At 52.1% G+C, this 25,624-nt stretch overlaps 2 protein-coding genes across 6 annotated transcripts; one reads left to right on the forward strand and one right to left on the reverse strand.

Moving 5' to 3' along the window:
- Positions 1 to 1,114: 1,114 nt before the first annotated feature.
- Positions 1,115 to 23,862, reverse strand: MYBL2 (MYB proto-oncogene like 2). Of its 5 annotated transcripts, none has more exons than XM_068912738.1 (15): positions 23,640 to 23,862; positions 19,780 to 19,963; positions 17,388 to 17,481; positions 16,011 to 16,082; positions 15,501 to 15,593; positions 13,694 to 13,914; positions 13,382 to 13,538; positions 12,359 to 12,628; positions 10,495 to 10,881; positions 8,671 to 8,810; positions 7,087 to 7,186; positions 6,393 to 6,506; positions 5,787 to 5,903; positions 4,152 to 4,298; positions 1,115 to 1,915 (listed from the first exon to the last, which is right to left on the reverse strand). In XM_068912738.1, exons 4-15 carry the CDS (start codon positions 16,065 to 16,067, stop codon positions 1,787 to 1,789), a joined length of 1,932 nt encoding a protein of 643 aa, XP_068768839.1. In that variant the 5' UTR covers positions 16,068 to 16,082; positions 17,388 to 17,481; positions 19,780 to 19,963; positions 23,640 to 23,862; the 3' UTR covers positions 1,115 to 1,786. The 5 variants fall into 5 exon arrangements, with proteins under 5 accessions (XP_068768839.1, XP_068768840.1, XP_068768841.1 ...); XM_068912739.1 differs by lacking the exon at positions 23,640 to 23,862 and adding an exon at positions 23,316 to 23,368; XM_068912740.1 differs by lacking the exon at positions 23,640 to 23,862 and having other exon boundaries at positions 19,737 to 19,920.
- On the forward strand, positions 21,756 to 22,514 carry LOC138061555 (uncharacterized). Its single transcript, XM_068912951.1, has one exon. The coding sequence runs from the start codon at positions 21,756 to 21,758 to the stop codon at positions 22,512 to 22,514; it is 759 nt and encodes a 252-aa protein (XP_068769052.1).
- Positions 23,863 to 25,624: the final 1,762 nt, after the last annotated feature.

Below are 25,624 nucleotides of genomic sequence, written 5' to 3' on the forward strand. Positions count from 1 at the left end.
TTTGCCGCGGCCACCATCAGGCTAGAGGCAATACCTGCCGGGGTGGCTCATGGGGTCTGCGCTGTGATGTGCTGTCCCTTATGAGCTTGTTCAAAGGGCTGTCCACATACTGGTCTAACCGGTGAGTTACACTACAATTTTTCCAACACCACCCCAAATGTGAACAGTTACTATATTGCTATAATCACTGCATTTCATCCTTGCTCACATCAAAACAGGAGACTGTACCACTGTTACTGCACTAAAACACCTACATCAATACATTTTTTGCATCCGGAACAGGACAAAAGAGGCCTGGAAAGGCTCCAATATATCACACACTCCTGGTGCCTGTCCTTCAGCCAACAGCCCTCTGCATGCAGCTTTGCACAGATCTCCCTTATGCTAAGCCTACCAGGGAGCAGGGTGCTCCACTCACATGCTCGGGCTACTATGGCAGGCACCTTCCCATAAAGCAGCCAAAGCTATTTCTAAACAACTGATCAAACTTCTCAGGGGGCAAAGGAAACCCTCTCTTCTGCCCCACACTGGGAAGCTAACAAAGAAATTCAACAACTTGCCAGGAAAGAGAAGGACCCACGCGAAAATAGGTTTCCTTCTGAGCTTTCCTGCCTTTATACCAAGTCCTGCACCTTTCCCCCTCATCAGTTGACCTCGGTATCTCATAAAATATCCCTTTTAAGAAATGACTGTCCCCTGGGTCTAGTTCAGGCCCAGGCTCCAGTGTTAAATCTCACATTATTAAGCGTGAGCACTTTGTTCAGCTGGACGGACTGAACCATTCCCCAGCCTCCCTCGCCCAGGGCGCACAGCCCCAGGTACCAATGACCAGGAGAGCCGGGCTCTGCAAAGAGCTCCCCTGAGACAAGAGGGTCCCACCAGCAGCCTGGCCGGAGGCGATTGCAACCAGTCTGACCTCCCCTGGACTGGCTGCACAAATGTGGGAGATGGGGAGCTGGCAAGGGAGCTCCACCAGTCCCTCTCCTGCCCAGGAGCCCGGAAATACTGTCACCAACAGCTCACTCTGCTGCATCTCACTACCCTGGCACAGCACTGCCTCCCTCAGAGCATCATGAGGCCCCAGACGGAGTCAAACCAAGCCTGAACGAAAGGATGTTGTTAGCACCATCGTTTATTTAAAGAGAGAGCTCGTCCCTGGGGACGGGCGCCCACTGCTCCCATTGCACAATGTGCGGCAGTACAAAGCAGCTCTGCAGGGAGCAAGCAATCAGCTCCGAATGAAGGTCACCTCGAAGCACGTCCCTTCTCCCACCAGAGTGCAACACCCTCCCTGTCCTAGAGCGAGGGGGGAACCAATCCATCCCCTAGGAAAAACCAGGAGGGCAGACATGAAGTGTGCAGGAACCTTAACAAAAGCCATTTCCAAGGGATCAGAGCAACCAGCACAAAATCCAGGCAGACTGTCAGGTCGGAGTCCAACAGCCATTTCACACGTTATTCCAAGGTGAAACATGGCTGGCTATTTCTACTTTTGGGGAACCTAGGTCTTGCAGAGAGTGATAAATACCCTGTTCACTCTCTACTGCTCCCTTATTTGCCTTTCCATAACGATTCCAAAAGTTGCATCCCACATATTGCCAGCAGTTAGCCCAATTTAGTAAAATTCAGATCTACCTGGAAACAGAGGGAGGCGGGGGGGGAAAAAAAAAAAGAAAAGATGCTCCAACACTATGGCCTTGCAGAGGTTATTTTTTCCTGTGTGGTTCCCTCCCCTCCACTTACAAAAGTTTAATAAAAATAGATTTTAAAAAAGCAGAATAATCCTTCATGATAAGATTAAGGTCCTTGATGTGTGACTCTGTTTCAACATGCCCAAGAACTGTCGAGCTTTCTCTTGCATGAAGAGTTGGTCTTGGGTTCCACCACAGGCCACAGCTTTCCAAGCCCTGGTCATCTATGGAAGGAAAAGAAAGTACATTTACACCACAGTTATGGGAGAGGAAGGGGCTGGGAGTCCTACTATAGATGTCCTAGTGGGACAGCTACACCATTGAAATACTCTTTCAAAACACAGGGTGAAGAGAATGACAAACAAAAAAAAAAAAAATCAACTTTGCTACCCAGGGAAAATAAATAGGAATGCTTAGGAATACCTCTCTCGCAACAAGGAGGCAGTCACACACCACCAGTTACTGCTTCTCAGCCGGCAGATGGTCATTTCTAGCTAAGAGGGGTTACATTCACTAGTTTTCCAGGTAAACACTATTTCTGGACTACATAGGTACACACACTTGGGGGCTTTCACTTACGTGACTTCTGAGACGAAAATCCCAAAGTGCAAACCCACTAAGCTTCTTTGGGCTGAATGCAGAGTCCAGAAGGATGGAAGGAGTTCAAGAACGGCTTTGGGCTTTTTTCTTAAGAGTCTCAATTTCTACAGGAGCTGCTCAGCTCCAAATCTTGAAAGGTTAAATCTGTCAAAGACCATCCTTAACTGCAGTTTGGGGCCTGCAGATTCAGCAGGACCCTGCAGCACACAGGCAAAGCTATAAGTCAGGAGTGCTTTGGTCACTGCATGTAGAAGGGGCTCCCATGAGGTGCTCTGCCACGCTGGGAAAACCTAAGGGAATCCTCCAATAGACGTAGCCAAAACATACACAGTCCCCAGCATGGAAATACCCTTTCACATGAACCGCAAAGAACTAGAGCTCAAGGCGCAGTGTTTGCTAACATTAAAATACCCCATACAGCCACCGCTTGGCAACTAGTGCTTTCTTGAGGGGTAATTTAGGTCCAGCCCACAGCTAAGTGAGCTTCCTTAATAAATATCTGCCACTGCTAGCAGCACCAGTCTGCTACAATAAATCCCAAGAGCCCAGCAACACCATAGGCAGCTCTGCTGTCTTTGGGCAATGGGAGTTCACAGCACATCTGTACTGTCATCAGGCAGGCTGCCTTACTGTCACCATCAAGTCACTTCCAGAGCTTTATTTATACGGCTCTATTAGCACTCAGAACAATATGACCCTGCCTAGGACAGGAGGAGAGATGGAAGTGTTTAAGTAGGGTTTGTTTTGAGAAGGGGAAGGAATTGCTTTGGCTGAGGAGTGCTTATTTGTCAGAAGAAAGAGCTTTCACAATAGACAGCTCTAATCCAGAGACAGCTGCCACCCTCTTCGTTGATGTGTTTAGCTGAAGACAGAGCTAAGGCTGCTCAGTGAAGACAACACTTCTAGGCCCTTCCTGGGATCTGAAAACACCTGCATACCGCCTGCAGTTGCAGTTCCCCCCTTCAAGAAAGGCATATGCTTCCATCCTCATGGGAGTTACCAGAGTTCCCATGACTTGGCCCAAGCAAACATCAGTAAAACCATGGCCCAAGTCCCCTTCCTCTAACCACCAATCAAGGCAAGACACCACCAACTCTGCCTGCAAATATAGTGAGTGGTCAAGATTTTAAACAGAGCACAAGAGGTCATTTATATCCCAGAGATCCTGAGGGTATTTGTAGGCTGCTGAGACCTCAGCACAACCCAGATGCAACAACAGGGAACCCTAGAACAGCATAGCTGCAAAAACACCAACCTCAACAGGGTATGCTTCAAAGGTCAGTGCATATACTGGCAACTGGAGCTCTGCACTGGATCAACGAACAGCAGGATAAAGCCAGCCTAGGCTGTCAATGCCCCACTGCCCTCACCATAACCTAGAAACACCCTGAAGATCGCAGGGCTGGGAATGCCTTTGTGTTTGGCATTTTTGCAGCACCTCAGACTGCTATGGTCAGAGGAACTAGAAGGATGAACCTCCTATTGCCCACCCAGGGAGCGCTCACTGGGAAAAGAAAGGTTTACTTCACTGCTGGTCAGTGGCCCAAATTCCCTCAGGGGCTGGGATAAGATGCGATTCCCGTGAAGAAATCAAGGCCAAACATGGTAAGCAGGCTCACAGCTTCGAGCCCCAGCAGAAGAGCAGGTTGGCAAGGAGAGCAGAGGGAGCCGTGGTATGATGCTGCTGGCTGAGCATGTCCAAATCTGGATGCAAAGACAGCACCCAGCCCTGGCAGTGCCTGGATGCCCACATGGGAGTGCATCTCCAAGGCTGTGTCCCCTCTCTTCCTCCCGAGGAGGAACAGGGCCTGCATTGTCAGCTAAGCTCCTGATGGGGGGAGCAGTGGCTGCAGGGTTTACCGGTGCTGGTGGTCTGAAATGGCTTGGCATTTTCCTGTAGGACATTTTCTCTGGCTGCACTTGCACAAAGGCTCTGTTGAGCAAACCGCTGTCGTTCTTCCTACTCGAGGAGGAAAGGTTCAGGGACCTCGACAGGAAATTCACCGGCTGCAGTAAAGGGAAAGAAAATTGTATAAGCAAAAAAGCTGATTTGCCCTATAGTGCTGCATAGAAGGCCTAGTGAACAAATCCAGCCCTTCATCCACATCAAGTAGTGTTCGGAGGCAGCTGTAGGTGGCAAAGCTCCCACAGCTGCTTTGCACAGGGTTTCTTCAGAGAGCTTACTAGCCTGATCAGCCTTGCAAGGAAAAAGACATGCAGGCTACCATGTTAGAACCAAGCAACTGTTCCCAAATGCAGGCCTCAACTTCCTCCCACAGACAAAGAGGGCTGGTTTTCTCACATCTGCAGCCAACCTTGTCCAGGGCAGCTTGGGAGCTCTGAGGATGAGAGCATATAAGGCTTCTCCCTCATCCTACAGGTCAAAAACCAGCTGGGCAGTGATCGAGCCACGAGGGAATTTGCACCCCCTTCTGCAGTTTGAGTAAGTAACTTTTTCATGGGCATTTCTATCCATCTGGAGTCTTTGCCCTTCAGGCTGTGATTCCACCTGCAGCACCACACCATGATGGGGCTCTGGATTCAGCAGTCCCTGCATTAAGTTGCTGGGAGGAAAAAAAAAAAGAAAAAGAAAGAAAGAAAGAAAAGCACAGCAATAAAGCTGAGGCTTTTCTGCTGTTTTAATGGGGTCAAGTGACACAGAGGGAGAACTCAGGCTCAGAGCCAGCACACAAAAGCAGCAGTAGTGGTGGGTGGAAAACTGCAGCCAGATGGTCTTGGAAGGGCAGAACAAGCCCTCCGTTTCAGCAGCACTGAGCCACAGGGCAGTGCAGCTGCCTGGCAATACTCAGGCACAGCTTGATGATACAGAAAAGCTGCAGGTGAAAGGGGAGCAATCTACTTATTCCTCCTTCCCTCTCAGCTGTGCTGCATCAAGGGCTCACCCACCCCCTCCGGCAACTCAATTCGGGGAGCTAACCTGGTAAAGAACAAGTAACATTGCCTCCTCAGGCTAGTGCTCTGCCAGGTCAGCTCCCTGAACCAGCCCCACGTGCTCAGGCAAGCAGGAGCCGTAGAGCTGGGATGGAGAGGGCCATGTTATATTTTGTGATTCACATACATGGTTCTTCAGGGAGATGTTTGCTTTGGTATCAAAGAGCACAAGGCATTTGTAAAGGTCCCTGGCCTCCTCAACCAGAGGCAAAGCTTGACAGCAGCAAGCAGCTGAGCAGCAGATTCTGTGGGCAGCCATGCAAGGCGGAGCAGCAGCTCATACTTGATATATGTCCATCTTGCTGCCCTCTGACCAATGTTTCCTTCTGAAAATCCAGCCTAACCTCTCAGGAAAGCTCTCTCCCCGCAGCTCCTCTCTCTCTCTCCAAGAAGGCTGAGGAGGATCCTGAACAAGGATTACAGAACCAGCCAGACCAGATCCCTGTCCAGAGCTCCTCTGCCAAAAGAGCCCAAACAAGAAGTTTCATCTCCCACATCTGCTGCAGCCTACTCTACCCCTGCTCTGATCCCAGCATCCCTCACCTGGGCTCTTTTGAAACAGATTGTCTTGGGGAGGGCAGGCATATTTTGCTTTGTATCTTCATCCACAATATCCAGGGCCAGAGACTTCCGGACCTTCTTGATGGGACTCCTGCGCAGCTGGAGGGACACAGAAACACAGTGTCAGCACAGATCAACTCAGCAAATTCTCAAAGGGCCCAGGATACACACCAAGCCCACACCACCCCTGGTCTGCATGGCATCAGGAACTGTGGAAGAAGAGGTGCTGCAGCCTTTCCCACCACAGGGCAGAGCAGCTTCTACAGCTCTCCTCCTAGCATCAAAACCCATTGATTCAGAAGGGGAAGCCCCTCACATTACAGATCCGAGTCCACTATGGGCATCTTCTGTTTGCTACACGCAGTATCTTCTAGCATGGCCCTGAATTCAGCATAAATCAGGATGCAGCCAGCAGTGTTTTAAGCAGGTCTTAATCTCAGGCACATAAGGTGTCCCACTGATAAAAAGCCAGCAGCCACATGCCAACAGGCCCTTTGGGGCCAGCAGCAGGAAAACACAACCAGCAAACACACTCCTCAGCAACACAGGGCAGCCCAAAAGCAGGTACTGGACACAAGACCAGCTCACCCCTTGTTTCCTTTTCTGTTTCTCAGGCTTTACATCATCCTCTATGATCAATTCGATGCCAGCTTCACTTCGGAGCACCTCTTTCAAGTCTTCTTCCAGGTGAGGGGTCTGGGGCTGGAGTGAAGAGGGGAGGGACAGAGCATAAGACACTTAGTCGAGGATGAACATGAGGAGGAAGTATTCACTTCCCCGCAGGAAAAGGTATAACAAAATTTCTGCCAGCCTGACCGATTTACAGGTTCTCCAGGCGCAAAGAACCTCAACTCCAGATGCACCCTCAAGAGACCAGCATGAGGGGAAGGCCTTGGATACTGGAAATTGCCATCCCCACAGCACCCAGCTACGTCCACATTAGAGACCCAGTTCCACATGGAGACCCAGGTATATCATTTGCCTGCTTTTCCTCTACGTCATCGATAGCCAAGTACTGCAGCCTGATATAAGGTCAGTTTTTGATGTTGGGGGCTGGTTTACAGAACAGCTAAGAGTCCTGTGACTACTTACCATGACATGTTCTTCATAATAAAGTTCCCTTCATCCTTCCCAGCTCAGCCCAGTACTAACAGACTGCACCACCTTACTATGGCTGGCCCACAGCTCTGCTGCATCCTATCCCATGTCCCGTTCGGATTCACTAAGGATCCCAGGGAGTAAAGCACTAGCATCAGCAAGAGCAGGCTTGCCCAATACATACCAGGGGCCTAATTGGTCCATATTTCTCCAAGGCGTTTTTGAAAGGTGTAGGGGTATGAGGAGTGTTGTCCACCACATACTTCTGATCTGGTGTGACAAACCTGGCAACAGAGAGAAGGAAAGACTAAGGATCGGACATGCTGTAACCCACAAAACCACCCTACATGTTTCCAAGCCCTCTCATTACATGAGCCACCTGTGGTGGCTCACATAGCAACAGCAGGTACCATCTGCCTGGCTGGACTGCTTCTGGGTGTGAGCAGGGTACTGAACAGATATTAAGAGCCTTTAGCAGCAGAAACATCCTTCAGAAACACCAGCCACACTGCTCCAGTCTGCCATCTGCCAAGCACCTTTGTCAGAAAACGGTATGGCAGCCCCAACGCAGGCAACGTACCGCTCTGCAAGCCAGTGTTACTCTGCAATGCTTCTGCTGCCAGAGTTCCTCACGTCCAACCTGAGCTTTCTGTCAGTCACAGCTGGGCCATCAGAAGTCCCCAGCATAGACACACTTACAGCAGCCAAGCCAGTTTGCAGTGCCTGGATGGGGAAGCTGCTCCAGGCAATACCAAAGACAGAACGGTTTTTCTAGTACAACCAGCATCCCCAAACGCCGTGCTGCTGCAAATTAATGACGCGTGGCAATAGGTCCACCAGCAAAGCACTCCCTGTTTAGGCCACCCTCTCCAACCTCTGTCTGGTTGGACGCCCTCGGATCATTGCCCTGGACTGCCCTCCGGCAAGGCAAAACTGAGAGCGCGGAGCTAAAGGGATGGATCTGGACAGCCCTTGCTGAGGAAACCAAATCCCTTCCCTGCTGGCACAGGGATCACAGCAGAGCGATGTTTCCCAAAGGCATGCATGCACAGAAGGAAACAGCGCACCCAGCAGCTGAGCACAATAGCGGTCATTTGGCAGCAGCCCCAGTCAGATGGGCATTTGTTCCCTAAGGCTCAGAGAGGAGTTGTCTTTGGGAGCAACACTGATTTAAGTAAATCCCCAGCCCTGCCCTTCTTTCAGTAGGGCCAGCACAAGTACTGGGAAAGCCATAGTTGAATTGAGCTGGAGAGCTCACTTAGCTAAGAAAATTCGCAGATTTGGTTTCACAGCAGGCATTCTTAATTCAGATCAGTTCTTGAACCCATCTCCAGCCTGACCCACAAACACTTGTGCGACAGGGACTGCCAAACTGCTCCTAAATGCAACACAGCCTCCAATGTCCCTGCAACGGTGACCAATTCCATCCACCCTTGGGGATCCAAGAGAAGGCTTGTGCCCCCAGCCCTGGCCACATGCAAAAGGCACATGGTGGTGTCAGGGAGATGCATGTTCTGTTGCTCAATTAAACAGACTTGCACTTGCACTTATAGCTTTGCCCTGTGTGTTTTAGGCACCGACTTCTCCTATCAGCTGGCTTCCTCAGTGCAATTTAAGCAGCAATTTAAGGGGACAATTTGCTGCTGAAGGCACAGCTCAGCACAACCACCAGACAAATGGAGCTCCCAGCTAGCAAACCATTCTTTGTGGAAAGGATGCCGCTCAGGTGGGGACAAGCGACGAGGAACAGAAGACAGAAAGGACTTACGCCGAGTTTTTCTGGAGCAGCGGGGTCTTGTCCCTGTGCAGAGGGGTCGTAACAATCACCTTTTGACTGCACACAGGCGTGGAGGTCAGAGACGGGTTCTCCAGTTCCAGCGTATCTTGTTTGGTCCAGAAGTTTAAGAACTGGCCAGGACAGGAAAGAGAAGAACACAGTCTTAAACTTTCCCAGTACGTTATCACAAATATCACCTTTTCATAAATAAGGGAGAAAAGCTGGTGTAGGGGCTGGTGTACGGACAGCTTACCAATGCTGAGCGGCTTAAGAGGAGTCTGCCCCACTACAAATGAACTAGGATGACTCCTACCGTGGATACAGTCTGGTTTACGGGCACATACAAGAAAGTTACCAGAAGCTGCCTCACATCTACAGACTTTATTCCCTTCCCATACAGAAAAACCTGGTGTGACTACAGGCAAATACAGAGCGGGAGGGAAGTCTCTGCTTCCACTGGTCCAGATAAGGCCAAAGTGGTAAAGATGGGGAGGAAGGGTATTGTCACCCCACCTAAAGATCTATTCCAACCCCAGATTAACAAACCTGAAAGTCTAAGCAACATAACAATCTAGATTCTGTACAAGTTGCCAAGTTTTGTACAGAGCTGTCCTCAAATTATGAGAAAAATCAAAGTGTCTTATCTCTGCTAGGACTTCACAGCAGTTAATAAATGACTCAGCTTTACTCCTATAAGAAGCAAGATTCATATCCAAGAACCAGTCAGGGGAGAACAGCTGTTTTTATTACATTCACTCATGGTTAGAGTGCAGCCTGAGAGACAAGATACGCACTTTGTTTTCTCAGACCCATTCCAGGCATTTCAGGCCTTCGCACCCTGCAGAACTGTATGTTTCAGGTCATGTCTCCAAACTCTGGTTCTTGCTGGCCTCACATTCGAGGTCCACCGGAACCCTCCCACATGCCACACAGGGCTGCAGAAACACAGCAGAAATACTGGAAGGCTCAGCCAGCGGCACAGGGAGATGGGGTGAGAACGGCAGAGCAGGCTGCGAGAACTGTGCTGGAGGACACAGCAATGCAGCAGGCTTTATTCTGTTTACCGGCAGAACTCCATCACGCCCATGTATGCGGCACCAGGTGGTTTGAACAGCACGGTGCTCCAGTAAGATGTATGTTGTGAGATCACGTGCGCGTGTATACGTGTGAGCATTATAGCAGTGGACGTCAGAGACTGAAAGATCCCAAGTTCATTTTGCAATCACAACAAAGCCCAGAAACATTTTCCTGAGTACAATGACTCAAAGATCTGTGCAAGGTATATGCTGTCCAGCCTGGGTAGATGTCTTAACTGGAGATCAAACAGGGAAAGCCACTTTCACTGTTCCCACACTGCTACCCACAGCCAGGGCAGTAATGCCCTGCACACACCACCCTGGAGAGAGAGGTGCCGTGCTCTCCATCGATCCAGCAGTGGGCTGATGTAGACCTGCACAGTGGTGCTTCTTCCTCATAGCAGGCATATGCCTTGCCCAGCACATAGGGCAGCCAGGCTTTACCTATGCTGCGAGCACTCCGCTCGCACAGAGGGAGACATAGGCTGCCTCTCCCACGGGAAGAGCAGCACTGAAGACAACCAGCGCCACAATGCAGGTCTGCATCTTGTCTTAGCAGAGGGGGACACATACCCTGTGCACTAGCATTGCCTCACTCAAAAGAGTAGGAACAGAAAGCTAGCAGAGTTGGTGGGAACATGCAGCATCAAGGCAAGTAGATAAAGCACTGACATTCTTAGTAGTTCACAAACAAAGTCAAGCAGAGGGGCACAGAGCGGCCTCTGCCACCACTCCATACCTGGGATGGGGAGAAAGGTAATGTCTTCACAGGGGTGCTCTTGGGTGTCATGCTGTTGCAGGAGTCAAGGAAGGAAAGGCTGGTGCTGGTGGCGTTCTCTGTAACAGGAGAGAGGGAGATCTTCCTCTTCTTCTGCCTCTTCAGCATGGAGGGTGGTGTGCCAAAGCTCACCTCCGCATGCGGGGAGATAGGGATGAGCTCTCCCTTGCTGCTCTTGCTTAGGTCAGAGATGGTGTGGCCATCCAGGCGGTACTCGGTTACATTGGATAGCGATGAGGCTGGCTTGCTGGGCGTTTGCCTCACAGGACTGTTGCTGCTACTGCTGCTACCAGCAGAAGGATCCTCAGGCAGGTCAAATTGGGTCAGATCGCACCACCCATCTGGGTCCTGCACACAAGAGCAACCATCAGAAACAGCCCAGGAAGGAAAGAAGAGTCGTCTGAATGGTGCACAGGCAGAGATTAACTCGGGGGTGGAAAGGTGGGGGGTGACATAACCGGGTCTGAGAGGTTGCACTGACTTTTGCGAGGAGCCTGGTTAAGAAGAGCTCAAGCCCCTCCCTCCTTTGCTGTCAGCACAGCTGAGAAGCAGACCAGGGAACTGATCCAGCTGAAAGCTGCTGTTTGTGCATAGGGCAGTTTTCTTTCTTTACGCCAGATCAGTTCACCAGTTCAGGTCACAGCACAGCTGCACAAACAGCTGCACCAGCACAGAGGGGACAAAACAAGACAAGGTCTGTCACCAAACACCAAACCACAGTCCCAGGCGCACCAGTACAGGCAGACCTAGGGACCTGCTGTAAAGTGCATGTCTGAAAGTAGATTAAAAATAAGCAGACCCGTTGAGTGATCAGATGCCCATCACAGCTCAACCCCATCAATACCCAAAGCACTGTCAGGCCTCTAAGGACCCACAGATGAGCCATTAAGCCCTTGAAGGCAGAACCTCTGTGGCCTTCACGCATGCAAAGTGGATGTTTCACAGACAATCAGCTCAAAAGCTCCCCAGCCAGGCTGGGGGCTGCAGAGACATTTCCCTCTAAAGGCAGCAAAGTGCTCTGGTTATATATTAAGCTGGAGGCTAATCTAAAGGAATCCACAGAGGAAAAAGCGCCTTGCTGTCATCACAGCCCTCACAGCAGCTCAGGATGCACTCAGCAGCACGAGCCGAGAGAACAGCGGCACAGGACTGAGACTTTCTGAAACGTCAAGAGACTTGCCTACGCACAGGGAGCCTGCGCAGCTTGGAGAGCCTTGCCCTGCTGCTGCTGCTGCTGAAGCTTAGCCCAGATCTCCCAGTCCTGGACAGTCTCTCTCCCTGGGTCACCCCAGGGACCTCAGCACCACTTTACTGGAGCAGAGTTATTAGTTTCATGAAGCTATCTCCACTGAAAGCCAAAGGTGGCCTCTGCTCAATATGGAGGCATCTGTCCTGCACGCTACAAGTGGACCTGGGCTACTCTCAACCTGCCCTATTCCATCCCACAACAGGAAGGAGAATAACGCGAAGCCCCACGAGCACGGGCCTGAACCTTTAGCAAGGGGACAGCTGGCGACACTCGTACACCCCGTTTGATAAAGGAGGACTCAAGACCAGGTTTGCCAGCAGCAACAGCCTCGCATACCACCAGAGCCCTTGCAGAAGCACACCTAGGGGAATTTGATGGCCCAGAGCAATAGTGGCATAGCTGGGAAGGCCTAATCCACCTCCTGAAAAGAGGCAGTGGGAAGCCACAACGCAGCCAGAGACCCATCCCTCCCAGGAAGCTTATGGCAATAAGTTCACTCAAGGGAAAGGGCTGGGTGGATCAGGTCCTGCCACAGGGTCCCTGCGTTAGTGGGAGGAGTGAGGGTTCGTTCCTTACAGATTCTATCATGTCCAGAGCTTCATTGAAGGCCGGCACCGATGTGGGACATAAATAATTGGCAGCTTCGACAACCCATTTGTACGGTGACGTGACATATGTTGAGGCATCCTCGGGCAACACGTCATCTGGAGTCCCCTCAGTGTTATGCTCCGCCAGTTCAGCAGCTGGTAGCTCCGAGGGTAACTCTTGCACGCCTGTCACTTCCTCATCGCTGGCATCCTCTTCTTTTATTTCAGAGATATCAACTGGCCAGTTTGGCAGGACATTCTTCCAAACAACAAAGACAAAGTCCAGCCATTAACAGAAACCAAGGCAGCAAGGTCAAACCCTGGGGACACAGAGCAAGGATCCCCAGACACATTCAGCTCCCCCTGTTTTCCTTCCTTTCCATCTGTTTTTTCTTACATCCCCACCCTCCCTCACTGCTCTGTCTCATACACCACTGAGGCAGGAGTTTGTGCAACAGAACGGGCACAGGAGTCTTTAATTAAAGATTTCAGTGTAACAATGCACCAGGAGGAAGTTGAATGAAGGCTGAGCAGGTAGCACTAATTCTGCATTTCCTACTTTCCAAGAGCCTGCCTTTGAAAATCATGTTTTCTTCACCACAGATAATTGTGTGTATTCCCGCCATTTCCTTTTTTAAAGGAAGGGAACACAACACCTCTCCCACCATGACTCCAGACACTGCACTGTCTGGAGCAGCCTCCCTCTCTCGCTGACAACAGATCCTCAGACCCCAGCAGAGATGGCACTGTGGCAGGAAAGATAACAGCACTACCAGACTGCTGTTCTCCACGGGGTAACGCACTGAGGCACACATTATACCTCTCCTTCCTGGAGGGAGAGGTCTCCTAAGTATCTTGGAGAAGACTGGGGGAAGACACAGACTTCCTATAAAGACACCTGGCTGTAGCAAAGGCAGCCCAAAGGCAGAAGGGGGGATGAACAGCTCTGACACGCATTAGCGGAGCAAGGGATAGACCCCATCTGCACACTGCAAACGCGTTGGTACAGTACCTGGCACTCAGCTCTCATTTGACTCTGGCCCTCCTTGCCGTCCACCTCCACTAGCAAGTACAGCGACTTGGACTCCTTTGCTTCACTGAGGAAGCCTCCCGTGTCCACCTTCCGCTTGATGGTGGAGTTCCAGTGGTTCTTCACAGCATTGTCAGTCCTGCAGAGAAAGAGGAAGGAAACAGAAATCACCATTAAAAGCAGCTAACAGCTGACAGTTTCTACACGCTCCCCAGCCCCCACCGCGTGGGCCCAACACATGGATCTCCACAGCCCTCCCAGCCGTGAAGGTACCAGTGAGCAAAGAGGCCCTACCTCCCAGGCAGCAGCTTGGCAATCTCAGCCCAGCGATTCCCCAGGACCTTGTGAGCCTCAAAAATGATGCGATCCTCCTCCTCCGTCCATGAGGACTTCTTCACCTCTGGATTCAGGTGGTTATGCCAGCGTTCCCGGCACTGCTTTCCTAACCGCCCTTTCAGGTGCTTGGCTATCAGAGTCCACTGCTTGGTGCCATATTTTTTAACCAGTTCAATTACCTTTAAAGAGGGGGGGAGGGGTAGAAGATAAGGAAATGGAACACAGGAGTGGAGGGTCAGTACAGCCATCTTGGGGCTTTGCTCTTCGCCTCTGCTCGGACCAGGTAAGGGCAGAGAGAAAAGGTCCCCCTCATGAGAAAATGCTGCAGAGATCCAACACTGTCAATCAGCTGTACCTCCATTTGCACGAGCAATGATTCAGATGGATTTCTGAAAGAGGCTGTTTCCACGCAGCCGTTTTGTTGCGTGACTTCTGTGAATGTAGACGACCACTCACAGAGAACACAGGTGGAGACTGCCAGATGCATCAGGTACAGAGGGGCCCAAATTTAGAAACACGTGCCCGCTTCTGAACAAGTATCAAGTCCCATAAGTTCCAAGGCTCCCTCTGCCCCCCCTTCTGTTGGGAATTTGGCTGTATAACAACAGCGTCCATCAGCTCTGTACTGCTCTGCCTGCCGGGACAAAGGGGCATGTAGCGGAGGGTGTTACACCCAGAGCAGGTTACGTGCCAAGGGCTGCAGCTCCATGCCCCGCTAGCACCAGGATGCACAGCGCAAGCTCCAAAGCCAGATGAGCAATATTTCAGAACCATCCACCCCACCGCTTCCCCTTCACCCAGGATTTCGTCACTTCTGCCCATGGTTCAGTGCAAATGCTTATGGGCAGGGAATCTTGTTCCGAACCCCCTGTGATACGTCCATGGCACTGTCAGACAAATGCCTATAACGTAATCCACGGCTTGTAACGTCCAGCAGCAACCCCTCCCCTGTCAAAAGCTTGGAGAGGAGTTGCGTTTGGCTGAAAGGCACTGGTAGCCAGGTGATTCATTGAGGATGCTCACAGGGCTCTTGACACATACCAGACAAGGAAGTCCCTGCTGCTTACTACCAAGTGCAGTGAAATGGACCAAAGACACCGAACTGCGGTACGGTCCAAGGAGCCAGAAAGCTTGCAGGCGCAATCAGGACATGCAAAGGGGAGCTGCACAGGGAAAGGGGAGCAGGCAGGAATTGCTCTGCTGCAAGGAAGTGGAAAGGCATCATGACAAGTTTCCCCGCGCCTACAACGCAAGCAAAAGGGAGGGAAAGGAGGGAGTGGGAGTGTTACAGGGAACCTGACAAGCTAGGAGATTTGGGGGCAGAAGTCCTATGACACGGGAAATTCATCTCAGCTTTTCTTAGGCATGTCAAGGTGATGTGTCTGTCTGAGCTGGTCTCTCTCATCTCACTCTGGAATCAGCAGTAGCCACAGTTCACCCAGCTGATTTCAGATGTCTACTTTAGCACAGGAAAAGCCTCTTGTTTTCTATTGTGTCCACAGCCAGGCAGAGAGATCTAGAGGCAGATATATGAATCCTCTGTTCTGCTCTCTCCCTTGCCAGTCCACTACAGCAAGGCCGATGAGGCCTCAGCTCATTACAGCTGTGGCTGCGTTAGGCTGCTCAGAGCAGTCCAGAGTTCTGCTCCCAGGGGTAACAACCAACAGAAAGAATTATACAAGACAAGACTTGAGGGCCTGACACCTTCATCGTCTCCAAAGACCACCACAGTCCAGTGCTCACATCCTGTCCTTCCCCAGCTTACCTTCTGGTCTTCCTCTTTGGTCCAAGGGCCCTTAACCAAGTCTGGATTCAACACCCTCAGCCACCGGTACTGACACTGCTGATCGCTGTGATTCTGGGAGGAGGAATCAGAATACCCTTGTGTTAGAGTGGAGGCTTCAAAAGCCTCTACGGCAACAGCAGTCCCCACATGCACATCTCGACAGTAGGGGGACAGGCTGTCCCATGGAAAACCTGCAGAAGCACATGGAGAATACATACTATAGGCTAGGGCACTGGACACGGAGGATAGAGACAGGAGTCCCGATTTCTCATCCCAGCTCCAACAGACTCACCCTCAAACATCCTCTATGAAAGAAGGATGTATTCCTGCCCTGAAGGAACACTGTTTTCATAATAGCAGCCTGGAGCTGCAGCCACAGAACAAAGTCCCACTGTGCAAACTGCTGCACAAACACAGATCACTAGTGCACCGAGCACAAGAAGCAAAAGGCATACACCAAGATTCCCAACTGGGCAAGGGTTCACTTACAGGAAAGTGACTGGCCAGGAACTTCCAGTCATTCTGCCCATAATGTCTCACTAGCATCTTCAGCTGCTCATCCTGCAAAGAATAACGACATCTACTTTCACATACACTGAGGCATAGATGCCACAGGCATGCCCAGGTCCAATGGCATCAAAAAAGGAGCATGATCTTTTGGTCTGTCAAGAAGTTTTTCATTATTCTGCATCCTGGGGAGGAAGGCAGCTCATGCTGTCCTTTAGCAGCACTCTAGCGCATGGACTGTTTGGTCCAAGGCTTTGTACAAGGACCAGCTTGTACAGTGAGATATAATACAAAAGCTCTGCTGCTGTGGTCACATTCAGGCCTCTCTCCGTTCTGTTCTAGTATAGCGCAAACGGTACCGTGCAGCCAGGGCTATCTCCTTATCCAGTCCCAGCACATCCCTGAGCAGACGGTCTCTCTTCAACTCAACCACTGCTTTTGCTGTCCAAGTGCATCGCTGCCAACCTAGTAGCCTCCTGCCTTTCAGCACTGATGAGCCCTTAGAGCACTTCTGTCAAAAACCACACCTTTCCCCTACTCCTACAGATCAGGCAAAGTCTGCTACAGCCCAGCTTGCCCATGTGCTCCGGCTGAGCAAAGAGGTAAGAAATAATTCCCTGCCCAACATGAGCCCAAGAGGCTTCGATCTCTGCACAAAGACCATTCTTACTCAGCGTTCAAACTCCAGGAGCAACAGGATATTTTGTAGTTCTCACACAGAATAGAGATTATGGAGGAACTAGGAGGCAGAGAACATCCCAACTAATTTCAGGCTCTCGGCCAGGATGACTAAACCATGATCCCAACACTCTCAGCGTTCTCTGCTCTCGCTACAGAAAAGGGAGGGCATCTCTACAGCACCACAGTGTGATTCAGCCCAGCAACGCCTCAGCCATCCTCTGGAACCGCTCTTCGCTCACTGGAGAGTCTCAGGCACTAGACGCCTCACTCAGGACTCGGATGCCTAAGCTGAAGTGGTCTGAGCTCCAACCCTCCTGCTGCACTTTAGACTCACCTGAAACTCCATCCTCACTAAGATCTCAGCTCAGGTCAGCAAAACAGGCCCAAGGCCTTTCCAGTAACGAGACAAGACATGAGGCGATGTTGTGGCCAGTCAGTGAGGACTTGGATGGAGGCACCCACCCCTCAGGTGCCATGCCAGAGGCCAGGGACAGCCTCCTTTCCCAGCTGCTAATGGATATGATAAATGAACATCCTCACCAAACGCCATCGACTTCCTTCCATGTGTCCAGCTGTTCTCTTACAGCTTATCCATGCCAGAAGTCCCCCAAACAACCACAGTATCTGCAACCCTCCCCAGAAACACCTGCTCTCAGGAAGTGCCAGGCTCTCACTCACCTCCTCCTGTGTCCATTTGACTTTGCACCTGCTGTCCCGCTGTTCTGACACATCCGAGTCAGTATCCTGACAATGCAAATCATCTTGGTCCTCACTGAAGAAAGAAACAAAAAAAGGTTATTGTTTCTTCCTCCCATAAAGAGACAGCAGAAAGAGCAACCTCCAGAGCAGAGAGCAGAGCTCCAGATCTACGGTCTTCCCCATGCTGAATCTCAACACCTCACAGACATTAACTCGGATACAGAAGGTTTAAAAGGGGTCCTCAGCTTTGAAATCTTGGTGTGTGCTAGCAATTCCTATGCTGCCAAGAGAGCAAGGAAAGGAACATTTCTCTTGATTTTTGCTAGCTTTTCCCCTCTGGGAGGGCTTTGTGTCTAAGGGCTGGCACCACTTTCCATCTCTGCAGATCATCAGTCTCCTTCCTTGATTGCCGGTGTAAACAAAAGAGATGAAAAAAGGAGGAGAAGCCAGTCCCAAAACAATTCAACAAGAACAAAATGGTCTGGAAGGCCCCAGAGCAGCTCTCAGAAGAGAAGCTAAGTGTTTTGGGGCAAGATTTCGAGGGAGAGGTCATCTCACACCACCCAGGCAGGGACTCCTGCAAGCACATCCCACCAGCACTGCACCCACAAAGGCCAACGATAACAGGGAGATGCTGGGCAGCTTTCTGCAGCGGACTGGGCAGCCCACACCACGGAGCTGCGCTGGCCCTGGGAGAGTGATCCTGGGGGCACCGACTGCTGCACATCAGCAGCCCCAAGCACGCGCTTAGGTCTCCTTTACCACTTTTTCCCTGCTCAGGGGCAGGAACAGGGCACAGACCACGGCCTCGCCAGCGGAGAGGCCTGTGGCACGGAGCCCGCCACACCAGCGAGGGCAAGCGGGAGCAGCCAGCCCTGCCCCAGAGGGCAGCTGAGGAGCGGGGGGCCGGGCCGCTGCCCTGCTCCGAAACGCAGCGCCCGTGCAGCGGGGCTGAGCGGGGCGCCGGGCAGGAACAGGCCGAGGCAGAGCCCGAGGGCCCGGCAGTGGGTCCTGCCGCCTGCTATGGGGCAGGCTGGGCCCCAGGCGCCGCGGGGGTAGTGGGGGGGGGGGGGGGGAATCCCGGGCTGGCACCCGCTGCAGGCAGGGCCGCCGCCGGCCTGCGCCTCGCCTCCCCCCAGCGCTGACCGCCCGCCCGCCCGCCCGCCTGCCCCTCTCCGCCCGCCCGCCCGCCCGCCCGGCGGGAAGGCGCGGGCACGGAGCCCCGCGCGCAGGCGGCGGCCCCACTCACCCGCGGCTGCGGCGCGCCATGGCGGCCGCGGGCTGGCGGCGCGGAGCCGCAGGTCGGGCGGGAGCCGGGCCGGGCCGGGCCGAGCCGGGCCAGGCGGGCGGGCGGCAGCGCGGCGGCAGCAGCAGGCACTTTCCTATCTCGCGCCAACTGCGGCCCCCCCCGCCGCGGGGCCGGGCCGCGCCTGCGCGCTGCGCCCCGGCGCCGCCCGCCCGCACAAAGAGGCGCGCGCGGGACGGCGCAGCCCGGCCCGGCCCAACCCGCGGGTCCCCTCACGGCCCGGCCCGCGGCTCTCTCACAGCCCGCCCCAGCCCCGGCCCGCGGGTCCCCTCACAGCCCGGCCCCGCTCCCACCCGGCGCAGAGCCCCCCTCAGAGCCCGGGGCCTCGAGCAGGACCCCCAGACACCCTTCCCCGCTGCGGGCCGGCAGCCCTCAGCGCGACAACTCGTGACAAAAACGTGACAGTCCGCTCCCTCGACTGGCGGGCCCCGAGGACGGCCAGGGACCCCGGCACGGGGAGCCCCCTCGCAGCCCGCCCTGCCGACGAGCTCAACGCTGAAACGCCCCCGAGGCCGCTTAACCGTCCGCCTGCGGGGAACCGCTCTCCGTAACCTGGAGTTGAAAAAGAAAACCGCGCCGGGACAAGTCTAAAGACAAATCTTCTCCTGCCCTCTCTGCCACCAGCCCCCGCGTGGCCACCCCAGGACCCCTCGGCGCAGCAGGGGCCTCCTCGCGCCCCTGCTCTAACCCGCCGCCGCTGCCCGCGTCCCTCCTCGCCGAGGGGCCGCTCGCAGGTCACCCGCATGGGGCAGGGGGGGTCCCACCGAGGGCCGTGGCTATCCTTGCAAAACCTAGCACTTTTCGGACACAGATACAGGCACAGGTTTGCCTTTTGGGGTGTAAAAGAGAGGCCTGAACCCCTCAGGGCACAGCTTCGCTTAACAGGCAGTCCGACAAGGCGGCCCTAGGAGGGGATCTGCGCTGGCCGCGATGCGGCCGCGTCCAGCCTCTTAGCCGCAGACCACCGAGCATCCCCGCAGCCTGCCGCCCGGCGCTGCTCCCTTCGCCTTCCCGGCACCTACCTCCCATCGAGAGGGCAGAAAAAAACCAATCAGAATTAAACACCTTCCCCATGCTGCTTTTCCAGCGCCACTGCTCCAGGGGGGCAGCGCAGGATCCCAAGCGGAGGGCACGGGTCGGCACGCTCCCAGCAGCTGGGGCTCTCCTGGAAAACCTTCACTCTACCTTTCCTTATCCCTTCTTGCCAGGGGGCGGCACTGTTATACCACGCACACAAAAAAAAGCAGGCCTGAAAAAGAAGCACAAGAAGTTACCCGAGTTATAGCTGTTCTTGAACACACCAGGAATTGGCACCACCGTATTTTGGACTGCTGCTGCTGTTTTTGCAGTGCACGCTGCGCATAGGTATCTACACATACCTGCTCGTGCCCCTGTTTTCATTCTAACTCCTAGCGTTTGGTCTGTGCACACAAACGTTCCCTGGTCAGTATTTCAGACTAAACATAGCAGCTTTCCGTCTAGGGCTCGCAAGGCGGGAACGCTATACGCGTCCTTCTCCTGCAGTCAGGAGACACGGGTCTCAGTCCTGCTCAAACTTAGCTGCAAACACGCTGTTTGCTCTTGAAGGCTGCTTGCTGACGTGCTTCAAAGTTAAAAAACGCAAGCAAGTCTTTGCAGGCCTTAGGATTTACTTTCCGCGTGGTTTATCACATCCCCCAATCACTACCATTGACCTAAAACTCCTCCCTCTCCCAAACTAGCTTAATTAGGAAATTAGCATGTTAATTAATTAGCAAAACTATAAAAATACTACCAGCAACATGATCAAAAAAGGATCAGGATCTTGAAAGGGGTCTCTGTAGAAGGTGAAGGTAAGTAGTCAGGTGTTTTTTTTTCTATGCTTTTTATTTTCTTAGTATTTTTCAAGTATTAATGTATTTAAAATGTCTTTAAGGATGAAGTATTTCAGTATCTTAAAGAACAATTCTCCTTCACAATGACCCATAGTTATACAGTTCTGCCTTTATAGTAAATAAAGTGGCTTTTTTAATGATACTGGCTGCCTTCCCCATCTCGCTCTCATGTATTCCTCCTCTGTCTGGTCAACAAGCAGTTGCTGACTGGCCAAGTGGTGAGAACTTCCCTCACAAGGGGAGGGGGAACGTGAAGGAAACTCTTAGTGACTGAGCAAAACATACTGTCGTGCGGTTTCAGAGCAAGACGAGAGCAGCCAAGAGGACCTGTCTACTAAGAGTTCCCCAGGTGGCCCGTGTCTAGACTACGGGGTCCCACAGATCTGTGGACAGGGGCTGTACCATGTACAGGACTAAATACAACATGGGAGCTACTCCTTCCTGTCAAACTCTCACTTCTCCTAACCAGTAATACTGGACCCAGTATTAGGGTCTCCCTCTGAAAGGGAAGCAACTCAGCTCTAATTGAGATTAATGCTGTCCTGGTTTGAGGAATGAGAACAGAATATCTGGTATCTCCAGGAAAAGGCCCATCCTGCTCCAGCTTAGTACCACTAGGAGGTGGAGAGGTTTACTGAGACTCCTTACACCCAAGAGGACAAAACTAAGAGTAATGGTATCCAGGCTGAAGACATTAAGTGATGCTATTCAGTGTCTGAAGCTCAGCTGTGAGAGCTGATCTAACCAAATGGAGGACTGTTCCTTCAGGCCTCCCCTAGATGGGAAACAGCCCTGCCTAATAGTACATCCAAGGATTTCTCTGACTCTCTGGCCAAAAGGTACAATAGGTACAATTGTGGGTATGCTCCCTTCTGCCTCAACTTGGCAAGGATGCTGCAGTGTTTGGGGGAGCACTTCTTAGGTCACTTAGACAGTAATGATCTCCTCTGAGCAGTAAATAGGCCATGGCCTGACTGCCAATAAACAGGGAGCTCTGTTACACTAGAAGCGAACTACAATTTGGACGCCTAAACTTTCCTTGGATCTTGCCTGTCTCCTCACTTTCCTAACTGAGAAACGGGATTTTTAAAATTTATTTTTTAGCACACTTGTTCTACCAGGGACATCTTCAACTTCATAAGCCTGACACTGCTGGGATACTGCATCATGTCCACCAAGAGGAGCAATACCAGTATCCTGACCCTAAAGGAAATCCTGGAAACTGGCTTTGTGACAGGGGCCTCCACCCACAGCCATTCTTCTCCTGTCCACAGTTATATGGACTGTAGCGGTGCCTCAAAATCCAATACCTGGGAGCTTCTCCTAGACTTGGACAACACAGCCAAAGGCAGCTCTCTGTATGTTGTCAAGCAGTCAGAGTCTCTGAACAGCTGTGTGAAGACTGACCTGCACAGCCTGACCCAGGCAGTTTCTGATAGCAGTCTTGTCTCTTTCTGCAAGACCCCCCGTGGTCAAACTGTCTTTGATCTGTCTGGTTTGCCTTCTGAGCACCCCAATAGAGGCCTGGGGTGCCACTCCATGATGGATGTGGTCTCGCACAACACATCAACACCATGCAAGACAGAAAAGCACGCCAAACCACTGGAGAATCTGCTATCCAGGAGCACTGAGCTTGTAACAGACATCTCAACCCTTGAGAAGCCACCAGCACCCAGATGGGAGATTTCTGAAATAAAAGCCCCCCTGGATACCAATCTGTCCCTTGACATAAGTGCTGAAGAGCTAAGGTTGCTGGGATGTTCAAAACCGGATACCCCATTACTGGAGACCTCCTCTGTAGTAATTCCTCTGGCTTGGCCTGGTGCCTTCAAGAGGTGCCCTACTCTGATCCATATGTCTTCCACCTGTGAGACTCAGCTGAGTGACCCTGAGCCTGTATCTGTGTTTCAGCATCAAGCCCTGTGATGCTGCTGCCCTAGCTCCAAATCTAAGTGAACTCCTCTCTTAAACTTGCATGTGTTCAGCTGCTGTGTGCTTCACTGGACGGCTTGGGGTAACTTCTGTGACGCCGATCACAAGCTGCACAATGTCGCGGATGCATGCTGCAGCACAGAAGATCTCAAAGCTGAGCGGCCCCCTACCCTGACCTGAGCCAGGGGCTTGCTTGCTGATGAGACTACCTGTTGCTGCAGCTGTAGGTGTAACTTTTAATCTTCCACTTAGAGATGACTTAACTGGGAAACTGCTCGGGGCACTACTGGGTGGAGCAAGCATGGACGGTTCGTTTGCTGTACTCCTCGGAAAGCTGCCTAAGCTAATGCCAGCTCATGAGCGCTGCTCAGCGACTTGCAGCGCTCCTGGGTTCCCAGACCAGTTCTCTTCCCCTCCCTTCTCGGTGTCCTTTGTATTAACGCAATAAAGATTTCAACTTCATTGTGTGCGCGGGCTCTTGACGCTCATCGCCGGGGGGAAAAAAACAAAAGACGGTGGGGGGTCAGGGGGGGAACCACCGCTGTCCTGGGCCGGACCGGGCAGAGGCCGGCCGAGGGGCAGGGCCCCGGCCCCGCTCCCGCCGGAGGGAGGGAGGGACGGGGGTGCCGGCCGCCGCCGCCCGCCTCCCCGCGCCGAGCAGGGGAGAGACGCGACGGCACAAAATGGCCGCGCCCTGCCGGGGAGGGGACGCGACGGGACGGAGCAGCCCCGCCGGCCCGGCCTGGCCCCTGCGCCGGGAGCCGCCGCCCCGCCCGCCGCCGCCGCCCGCGTTACCTGGCCCGCGGGAGCAGGAGCGCGGCCCGCCGCCGCCGCCGGGGATCCCTCTTGTGGCGCAGGGGAAGAAAAACAGCCCGCGAGCGGAGGGGCCGGGCCGGGCCGGGGCAGCCATCGGCGGCGGCCCTGGCCCGGCGCGGCAGCAGCCTCGCCTCGGGCGTGGGGTCTGGATGCTCTGCTCGCCTGGAGGGACTCGTCAACACGCGCTCAGGGACAGCTCATCTCTGTCAGCTCCCCCCCCCCCCCCCCCGCACCTCTCGGCAAGAAAGAGCCCCTCCATCCCTTTTTCAGTAATTTCTTGCTGGCCTGGTTAGCGTTTCCTACCTCACACGTCTGCTTGCTATACCTCCTCTTTGTTCAGTGCTGTTTACAGAGGACGTGAAGACGTGGAGAATCACCCGTGTTAAAACAGCCTCCCCAGGCATCGACAATTTGCTGAAGAAATAATACATGTTCCTCACTCTTCCTTTAGGGATAGACTAAGGGGTGAGAAGTGATACATTCTGCCTAAGGAGATGGACAGAAAAAGGGGAAAGCAGCAAGCTCTGCTTGTAGCCAACATTTGTAGCCAACATTTGTAGCAATGAGATCATTACCGAATAAACTCCATGGTGAGCGGGGGGCAACGCTGCAGGGACTTTGCCTCACTTCCTTAAAAACCTTCACCCGTTTGATCTCCTTCGCGATTCTGTCACTCGGCCATAAACCCTGCATGTACCATACTTCCTTGACCAAAGCGAGCACTTCTGTTTACAGAATAACAGCTTAAACACTTCCAGAGGGCCAAAGGGACAGCTCTGAAGGAGACGACTATTGCTTGCATCTATATTTTACGCTAGAGGTCCTGGGCAAAAAAAAAAAAAAAAAAAATCTATTTTACTTCGGCTGTTAAGAGCGGCACTATAGACACCAAACACTAAACACAGCTGCTTGTATTCTCTGGCTGCTCAGATGACTTTTTCTAGAACATGTTACAACATTAGGAACAGGTGACAACTCACAAAAATGGCCCAGGAAGAGAACTTTATTTACAGTTTGAAGTATAAACCCCAGGGAACAGTGCAAACCAGCTCTATAATTAGCAAGAGGATCACACAGCTGCTTGGTTCAAGTGCAGTCTGTGCTGGTTGACTGATTGGTATTAATACTGTAGAGAAAAGATTAAGCGTATTGTGTAAATCTCTGGCTGGAACGTACCATACCCTGCTCTGTGTAAAACCATACAACCAGGTCATTAAAGAATAAGAAAAGGAGACAGAAACAAAAAACTTCAAACATGCTGCTATGATCAAGACTCAGGTTGCAGATCTCAGCTAGTACCAGTGCAGTCACAAGGGCAGCCTAGACTATTGTGAATTCTTCACTGAATTGCCTACAGCTGTGGGATAAGCCATTTATCACATCTAGCTACATAAAAAAAGGTCACAGAGTGAGCAGAGATACAACCCCTTCTGCTAACATATTGGCATGTCTCAACTGGTTAGTAACTTACACCCACAATGTTCATAAGCCAGAGCATGAAGGAATGTAAAATGAACAGATTTTCTGAGGGAACAAAGATAGAAATACATTTTGGAAAAAGCAGCTTCAAAGTTAAAAAAACCACGGCAGAGCAAGATAAAGCCCAGGTCACAAAGGCTGCATAGTAGGCTTGGGAAAAAAAAAGGGGGGGGGGGGAATTTCAGTTTCATGGTTTGGGCCTCAGATTAAATACACAATTTGGAAGTGTCAGAGTGCAATTTCATGATGTTTAGGCAAAAAGAATGCCCTTGCAACAAAGTCACAGTGTTAATACTATTGACAAGTCTTTTCCTTTCGTTGCTAATACCTTGACTCCATTTTTGCTGTGCACCGAGCTTCAGTATTTCGCAGCCAATGAATTCCACTTCAATTTCCATTCTTGTGCCTACTTCCCTATCTTTGGAATATTTTTTACTTACAGGTATATCTAGGCTATACTCAAAGTGTATGCACAGTATCATGTCTTCTTAGCAGTAACCCATTAAATCTTAGAAGTCCCTTTCGTCCAAACACTGTCCCTTCTTTTCAAAATGATATATTTTCAGCCTTACAAAAGGCAGTGCAGTGCTCTGCAATAGCATCTCACCGTTGCCTATTTTCAGGTCTTTCCCTTCCCCCGCAGAGGTGTTCTCCTTCTACAGTAAAAAAACCTTTGTTTCTCTTAAGCAGACAGCCAACAGGAGAGCACCTCAGAGTCAGTTTAGCGTACTTTAAGCAACTCCCGTATTTCTGGCAACGTTTTCTTCCACAGTTCACAAACCAAAACACTGATCTTTCCCACAGTGCCA

The sequence above is a fragment of the Struthio camelus genome, chromosome 18 (genome assembly GCF_040807025.1).
Source record: "Struthio camelus isolate bStrCam1 chromosome 18, bStrCam1.hap1, whole genome shotgun sequence".
In the NCBI taxonomy this organism is placed as follows: Eukaryota; Metazoa; Chordata; class Aves; order Struthioniformes; family Struthionidae; genus Struthio; species Struthio camelus.